Genomic DNA, 8764 nt, shown 5'->3' with positions numbered 1-8764 from the left:
CAATAAAATCTAGGTCTAGGGTTGGCGGTTGAGGGCAAGGGAGAGGAGATGGCTTAGGGAACAGGTCCCGGCTAGGCTGTGGCCACCCTTGGTGCGGGCCCACCCGACAGAGGACCCCCAGCTCCCGAGCAGGTGCGGCCTGCGGGGAGGCGTTCCCCCCGAGGGCTCCAGGTGTCGGCCTCTAGCCCTGCTGCGGCCCTCAGAACACGCTCCAAAGTTTGGGGGTCACCCCGGCTGCCTCACCAGTTCCAGGAGACCAGGGCTGGGGGCGCTAAGTGCTGGTAGGCAGGAAAGAGGCCGAGTGCCGAGCCGGGCCCGAAGGCGGCGTAGGCCGGCAGGGGGCAGGCGGCGGCCGGGAGCGCGGCGCACTTGTCCGGGGCGGCGGCGGGGCCCGGCTCGCTGCTGCTGCCGCCGCCGCACGGCTGCCCATCCCGCACTAGCACCGGCACCAGCACGCGGCGCAGCAGGCTGGGCGCGCCGGACGCCTCGGCGCAGGCCGCCAGTTCCGGCGAGTCGGCGGCTCCCGGCGCGCGCGCGCGCTTCAGTTTGTAGCGATGGTTCTGGAACCAGATCTTGACCTGCGTGGGCGTGAGGCGCAGCAGGCGCGCCAGCTGCTCGCGCTCGGGCGCTGACAGGTAGCGCTGCTGCCGGAAGCGCCGTTCCAACTCCAGCGTCTGAGCTTTGGAGAACAGCACCCGCCGCTTCTTCCTCTTCTCGGCGTCTGAACCCGGAGATGCGGGCAGGACAGGCGGCCGCTGCGACGAGTCGGGCGGGCCGGTCTCCGGGCTGCTCTCGTCCGAGGCTGGGGACGGCAAAGGAGACACGGCTGGTGAGACGCCGGCCCCTGCGGCTTTCAGGCCTAGGCCATGTTCTCTCCCTGCGTCCACATCCGGGCACCTACCTTTCCCAATTCAGTGACAGTCATACCTCGAGTAATCACCAGACCCAAGGTCGTACCCCCCTCAAAAAACCCCCATCTTGTGGTCCTCTTAAGATGTCCGAACTGGCAGTTGCGCCGGCCAAGCCATTCATTGCTAACTGGGTCTCCAACGCGGGCCACCTCCGGGCCGACTGAGGTTTGCAAAGCCCTCAAAGGGAGGGTGGAGGGGGTGGCGTGAGAAGTAAGCTAGCCAATGCTGCCCATTCCAGCTCGAGGCCTGGAGGTGATTGTGTTTTCGGGCAGGTAAGAGGAATCTTTTCAATACGTAAATATTGTAAAATTTCGCGCGCAGTAGTGCTGCACGCAGGGATCCGCTCCCAGGATGTGGCCACGGGGGGAGGGGGGCGGGGATAGGGGTTAGAGTCTCAGCTGAGATTGTGGCTTCCCAGCCCCACAAGGGGCCAGGGGCTGATTCTGCCCACCCAACCCCTCCAGCTGCCCCAGCAGGTCTCCGTTCACTCACAGGGGTAGTGGCCGCGCTCCGACTCCAGCCACACAGAGCAGGAGGTGACCCGGGGACCGCGCGGCGCTGGCTCCCGCCTAGGCAGATGCTGCGCGTCCTGCTCGGGTAAATCCAGGAGTCTGCGCACGGTGAAGCTGAGGCGTCCGGAGGTGGCCATGGCCGAGGACGGGGACGGAGGCGGGGACAGGGCCCACTGGGAACGGAGGGGCGGCTGGGGACGCCGCTCCTGCTCCTATGGGTGGGCGTGGGAGACGTTAGCCATACGCGGGTCGCTGGGATATTAGCGCATTTACAGCCGAATCCCTGTTTATATAAACAGCTCGCCCCACCGCGGGCCGCTGTGAAAGCCGAGATCCGAGTTTGCAGGGCGCTAAGTACCTGACTGAGCGCTTGACCAAAGCTGGGACGAGCCGGGAAGGTGCCATCTCCGCCCCCCCCGCCCCGCCCCGCGCCCCGCCCCGCCCCTTGGCGCCCCGTTACCTCCCAGACCCGGCAGGAAGCAGCCTTGGGCATTAGCGATTCTGTCTGATTAGCCCAAAGTGAGACAGATAATGGGGATTGTTACCAGTGAATAACATCTTGGGTGGCGAGCGGTGGCCGCCACCCGCCCGACCCAGCCCCAGTTTTACTTCTCCTTCGCTGACTTGGGGTCTGGCGGGGCAGGAGCACCGGGAGGGGTGGAGGCGTGCGAGTGGCTTTATGGGCACCCAGGAATTTATTCCCTGTTTGCTTTATTCCTCGAGCTTGTTTGCTAGAGTGTTGGTTTCCCCGCAAGGAGCCGGAAAGTGATTTACAAAAGCAGCGTGCTCTGTGTCCCTTTTAGGTGGGGGCCCTGTAAAGGAGTCATGGAGACAAGTTCCAGGAGGGCACAGAGAGCGAGCCCTGGGGGCTGCCTCAGCTAGACCGAGGGATACAAAAATCACTGGGAACTTCCCCCACAGCCTCCAGGGTGCTGGGTAGGAGGCGTGGGATCCAAAGGGAGTCCCAGCCCCAAATGAGTTTGTACAAGAGGGATGTGGTGGGGGAGGACCGAGGTGCTTATGGCCAGGTGCCTCCAGCCGGGTCCAGGGCCTCTTTGCGAGGCTTTGGCTTGGTGATCGAGCTCTGAGGAGTCGGCCCATTCTTGGACCCCTGTGCTTCGCTAGGTGGCCTAGGACTTTAAGACTAAGCACCGCTGGGGTGCCCTTGAGGTCAGTCCCCAATGCCTGGGCTGCAGTCTGCGCTCTAGAGCCCGCCTGTGGCCCACCCTTCCCTGCTCGCGAGCTGCAGACTCCAGCGCGGCTGCTGGGCCTGGTTCAGGAACCGGTGGCTCTTTAGAACCAGGACAGAGACCACCTGGCAAATAATCCGGAAGGGTAGGGATGCTCCGGATCTTCCAACCCCTGCAGCCCTACCCAGATTGGGGAGCTGGCTGGCATGGAGTGCTTTACAGGCCCGCAGCCTGCCTCTGGCCACGTCTCTCTTCCTGCAGCAGTAATTTGGGGGTTTGCTAAGCTTTAGCCAAGGGCGCTGCTCTTGGGTGGCCTGGCTCGGAAGTCCTGGGCTCTGCAGCGGCAGAATTCGAACCTGACTCGGCGGCCCCCCGCGCGCCCTCCCCAGCAGCCTCCCTCACCAAAGTGTGCCCGAGGTGCCGGGGGCTGCGCTGCGCGTTGGGTGGTCGGGCGGAGGCAACCCCAATACAGGCCAACTGTTAGGCCATGGACAAAAGGGAAATGGAGCTCGACGCCCCGGACCTGTTGGAAGCATTTGTTCCAGTCAAGATTTTGCATTTGTTCAGTTCGGAATAATACGTGATTGACGCTTACTCACAATACGCTTTAACGCGCCAGGATAAATCAGAGCTTGTCCGGTGTTGTCATGGTTTTCAATGGTGTTCAATGGGATTGGGAGCACGATCGACTCTGCTGGCCGTCTCTCCCTGGCCCTGGCAATAGATTTATTAGTTATGTCTTTTTAAATAAGATTAAATTGAAATGACTTGGCTGTTCTCCCTGCAGACGGGGCCAGAGGGCAAGCAGGGGGAGGGGGAGGCAGGAGACCAGTGGACATCCAGCCCCGGGCACCCACGCCTGCATCACGTTCCCGAGTCCACCGTTGGTGAAACATGACCGTTGGGCCTCTTGCGCTGTCTCTGGCTGCATCCCCACGCAGGGTGATGCTTGCCAGCCTTTTCCGCAGCAGGAAGCAGAAGGAGGGCGCTGAACAGCGTAAGCACAGAGAGGGATATCTTGGGACAGACTCCCCAAATCGGACCTGAACTTCAGGGCCAGTAAAGGGGCGGGAGCTCTGGCCTCCACGAAGTCGGTTCGAATTCAAGCTCTGTCCCTGGCTAGCAAGCAGCGTCACCTGGTGACTCTGAAGCAGGATAGATGGGGAAATGTCTGGAGACTCTGGCTGTAGGAGTCCGTGTGTTGGGGGGCTCTCTGACTCCCTCCCCGCACCCTCCTTCCCTCCGCTCTGACATATCCTGAGGATTCTGACGCCCGCATCCCCGTGTCTGCACGAGAGGATAGTACCTCTTCTCGTTCCCCTAAGGACCCTCCACACGAGGAGGGTGGGACGGCACAACAATTTTGGAAAGAGAACGAGTCAGGAGGAGCCAACGAAGAGTCTTTCCTTGGGTAAATGACCTCTCTTAGCCTTTTAATCTATTTAACATCCTAAGCCCACACTGACGTGTAGAAATAAGTAAATGGCGCTCTTCAGTTCTTAAGAGCTCTTCAGCAACAAATATTTGCTTTTACTCTTAGAGTTCGGCTCCCAAAGCAGAGGTATACCCACCCCCACGTCCACCCCCACCCCATCTAGCAGTTGTGCTCTGGGGGGGACTTGGCTCTGGGTTCAGCTACAAATGTGACTTCTAACTTCAAACTCCACCCCCCAATCCAGGCTGCCTTTTAAGAATTGCTGGATTAAACCCTGTAGTCCCTGGTTCCACAAAGTGCTGAAGCATTCTGTGAAGTCCGCCTGGGTTCCTCCTGGGAGTACCCCCTCCACTGGGAGTCCCCCCTCTCCTCTGGCCATTCACCAGCCTTCCAGTTTCGTTCTGCGCTGGCGCTCTATCTAAAGTGCCTCCACAAGCCACAGCCCAGAGTCTGCAGGAGGCTGTTTCCTATCAACTGTGCCCTGGAAGAAAAGACGGAAAAGAGGTGGAGAACCCGAATTCCTAGGGAAAGGGGCTGGCTTTACTGCCCTCTGTAACTCAAAGACGCGGGAGTAGAAAGTCCAGCGGGCATTGGGTCAGTAGAAAGAAATGGCTAAGCCATCCTTCTCCTCCATATGGCAGATGTATCTAAGAACTGTCTGCATATCACAAGGTATTCGTTGAATCACAGGTCAACATCTTACTAGACCTTCTCTAGAGTTTTACATATCATTCTAAACACTTGGAATTAGGTTACAGCTCAGTGTTGCTTCTGAATATTGTCATTTCACTAGGTAAGTGTTTGTTTCCCCACAATTGAATGTGGTGTGTGCAGTTCCAGGAAGAGGCTTTGGTCTTGAGGCATCTGGGATACAGTGAATACATTGAAGCCATTGAAGCCGTCTGTGCTAGCTAATCATCCTTTTAAAAGTATTACCCAGGGGTGATCATCACTGCTGCATGGTTAAGCATGGAAGACTAGAAAATTCTGAATTAAAACTAAAGCATCTTTTTTTTTTTAAAGAAAAATGATTGTGTCTATATCTTGCATTCTGTGTTTAAATCCTTCCATTTGGGTTAAGTGTTTCACAAAATCCTGCAAATCTATATAGTATTGAAGAGAGGCAACACTGCAAATTCCCCTTGATAGATGGAGGGCCCTCAGCTGCCAAGGCATTTTTCTTTGCATCATAGCAACTGCTGTCTGCTCTTTATCCATATGCTGGTGAAAACAGCAAGAAGAAAATAAAAATGGGCTTCCGACACTTCCAAGAAGTGGGTGATCTTGATTGGCCATAGGACGTAGAGAAAAGGCAGCATTTAAAATCAGACCTCTGTGCCTTTCCTTCTGAAAACTAGTTGCTGTGAATAAGTAAATGCTTCCCTTGTAATAGCTAATCATCAGTTGCTTGGGGGCAGGCCTGGCCTGGCTGGGATTCTTTCTGGGTTGTATGGATGATATATGCACATCAACAAGAGCCATTATGGTCGATCTGGGAAGTTAGTACACCTTTGACAAGGACTCTAGCTTCTGGTGTGCAATGCCAAGCAGCAAGATTTGAATTACCCCACCTTAAGTCACTTGAACTTTATATTGACTTAGTCCTTGTTCTTGCTCTCCAAGGGCAAAAGCCTGTCCTCTTGGATGAGTCTGTCCAGTTGTTAAGCAGATAGCACATTTGAAAAAAATGCACAGGAGCCAAATGGCCCAGGGAATGTTTTAATGAATTTTATTAAACACTCTGTTCTCTATTTTTTAAAGAGCCAGCAAATAACTCTTTGCTTTTAAAAACTAGTTTGTTTATCATTCATCTTTCTTGGGCCTTACAATTAATTGTATAAGAGTAACTGGTTTGATGTGGAATGTAAGTTGTCAGAATAAAAATAATACAAGCGGAGGATGTCAACTTTTGTTTGTCCAGAGCTGAGCTGCTTCATTTTGTCGACTGCATTTTTTAAAGGCACAGGTTTACTCTGCTGCTTGCCTGTTGTAGGTTAAGTTCTGATATGTAGATATAGATTTTTTGTTGCTGTTCTTGTAATAAAGGTCTAGGCCTTACGCCGTAGTTAAGTCATTTACAGATTCAGGAAGGGGAGGCTGACCTCAAGAACGCAGTGTATGATGCTAGTCCTGGTTCCTCTGCAAGCTACCTATGGCACACCGTAATACCACCCAACTCCAGCTCAAGCCAGTTAGCGACGGTGGTGGTTTTGGTTTTATTTTTCCTAAACTATCCATGGGGGTCAAAAAAAAATACTTTGTCTTTGTTCTGGAGCCAGTTTTATTAAAGATGTATATCTCTCTCTCTTTTTTTTTTTTGACAGCAACTTAAACACTAATCATTCTGGAGAAGTATTTATTAGTATTTGGTGAAGACCAGAGACTACAGTGTCCAGGAGGGCTGAAGAATCAAATGTACAGTGTTCTCATCGATAATGGTAATAGACATGATAAAATGTCACTTTATGTTTTATCCATTTGAGAATGTGTTCAATGTGCTCTCATGCTTCTTAGCCTGTCCTGAGTCAGGATAGGTTATCTAGAAAAAGCAAAGCTTAGAGAGAGGCTTAAAGGCAGACTGACCACGATATCCCTGGAATTGAGGAAATTAGTGAGCAAGATGAAAAGTACCGTAGGAAGAGAGAATCTGTTGTGGCAAAAGGTGTTGGAAATGAGTGTTTTTGAATGTCATAGCCGCTTAGAGCACCAGGTTCAATCTAGTTTGATCAACTCAGAGGGAAAAAAGCATGAACAGGAGTGTTCCAGTTAACCATGGCTTTTATATTATTTCCCAAAGTATTTTTTGTATATCTAACGATTAATGCAAATAGATCCATGTTAACTTTTAAAGCAAGTCATGTTTTTCCAGATCCTGTTTTCATTTATTCCTAAAATTTCATTTGAAAAAAAAAAAAAGCATAGTCACCTTGTTCAAAAGGAGAAAAGTGTTAGCCCAGAGTGCAAGATGATAACCTGCAGGAACTTCCCCCCCACCAAAAATCAGCCAAAGAGCTGTGTGTGCTCCCTGCAGCGCCTGGAAATCCCTTAGCCAGCAAAGGTAGCTGCCTTTGTCCTCTGCGCTCAATGGGTGTTTGCACTGAAGTCACATGCCGCACAAAGGAAACAAAACAAAATAAAAATGTCCTTCGTGTTCTGTTTTTCAATCATTTGTGTGAGGAGGTTCTCGGCCTTTATTGCTGTCGGTGAAAAGTTCCTCATTGGAGGGGGGACATTCCACTCACCCTGCTTCTGGTGCGCAGGGAGCTTGCCATGGAAACTACCTCTGGCGCCATCAGACAAATCTGTAAGTGACAAAGCTCCACTGGGCATTGGAGGTCTAGCTTTATCTCCACGACCGGGCACGCAGATGGGTGTTTAGAATTTCTTGAAAAATTTATTGTTCCGTTTGTCTTGCTCTGAATCCTCAAACCCATAAATTGGACTAAATTTGGGTTAGGAAAAAACTTAGAAGTGGCTTCCAGCTTAGGAAATTCAGACCCCGAGATGTGTATTCTAAGTATGGAGCACAAATGATGCGCGGTAAAACTAGACTTTTCATGAATGATTTTTTTTAAAATAATGACTTCAGTATGCCCAAGATAAGAAAATCCCCATTCAGTGTTTGTGTTGTTGTTGTTGTTGTTTTTGTTTTTGATTGGACATGACTTTTAATTAAGCAAAACAGACAAAAGGAATGTCTTCTACTGAACGTGTTTGCCAATTAGCTCTGTTCTGTCATTGGCCTGTCCTTCAAACAGAGCAAGAGATGCTTTGTAAATCTTCCCTGGTATCTTTTTAGGCTACTCCTAGGTTACTCTATCCTTTTTAGGTTATAACCCCAGGTTGTCCCTCCGTGGTTGTGAGCAGGTCAGATTCTAGCTGTCCCCTGTTTGTGGTCCAGACGAACCAGTCTCAAAGATCATCTGAGTCTGACATAGCCCTTCTTGTGTTTCCCTCGCTCATTTTCATCATCAGCTCCTCATGGTGAGTTACTTTTAATGAACTGGGCAGAGATTCCCAAACAGTTGTACAGTTTGGGTATATTTTGAACACATAAAACCCATTTCTTTTCTTGGGCACTGAAAGTGTGTGTGTGTGTGTGTGTGTGTGTGTGTGTGTGTGTGTGTGTGTGTACTTTGGAGTGTGAGAAGGAAATAAAGGACCACATTTTAGCTGTCCACTTTGGGCTTGGCAACTTGAGAACAAAAATCAAAATAGATCTTTTTCCCCTTAAAGCAAAAGGATTGGCTGTTAAACAAAAGAAGGGGGAAAAGTCAGATATGTATGTCTAAAGTTGTACATTTCATTTCTTAGGTGTTATTAAAATCATTTTACACTGATAAATTTAGTGGAAGTGATTACACAATTTCACTGCCATCCTTGATGAATTCAGCCTTTTTTTTTCCTGTAACAAGAATTAAATAGAAGCCACCCAGTTTCCATATATAATCATTTCTCTTATAAAACCATTAGGAGAAGTGGATGATTATCTCTTTGCCTAAATCACACTTTGCTTTTCTGATACTGAATTTTTCTTTTATTCAGGGTGAGATCTGAGGCTCAGGAATCGGCTGCCAGGGGCTGTAACAGCAGGGCTGGGGAGGTCCGCAGCTTAGGGAGGTGAGTGACCTGATGATGGCAGGGAGGGAGTGGGACAGAGTGAGAGAATGCCTCCCTCAGCTGGGCGGACAGCCCTCCCCAACCCAGCACCAGCCA

At 51.3% G+C, this 8764-nt stretch overlaps 1 protein-coding gene across 1 annotated transcript; it reads right to left on the bottom strand.

Annotated features, from left to right (window-relative positions):
• Nucleotides 1-239: 239 nt before the first annotated feature.
• Nucleotides 240-1785, bottom strand: NKX2-8 (NK2 homeobox 8). Its single transcript, XM_040970060.1, has 2 exons — nt 1404-1785; nt 240-802 (listed from the first exon to the last, which is right to left on the bottom strand). Exons 1-2 carry the CDS (start codon nt 1558-1560, stop codon nt 240-242), a joined length of 720 nt encoding a protein of 239 aa, XP_040825994.1. The 5' UTR covers nt 1561-1785.
• Between the last annotated feature and the right edge of the window lie 6979 nt (nt 1786-8764).

This window comes from Ochotona curzoniae, unplaced genomic scaffold, assembly GCF_017591425.1.
Source record: "Ochotona curzoniae isolate NIBS_2020 unplaced genomic scaffold, NIBS_Ocur_1.0 scaffold_4701, whole genome shotgun sequence".
NCBI classification, from domain to species: domain Eukaryota; kingdom Metazoa; phylum Chordata; class Mammalia; order Lagomorpha; family Ochotonidae; genus Ochotona; species Ochotona curzoniae.
Note: the sequence above shows the minus strand (reverse complement) of the source record. Positions and strands in the feature narration are given on the sequence as shown.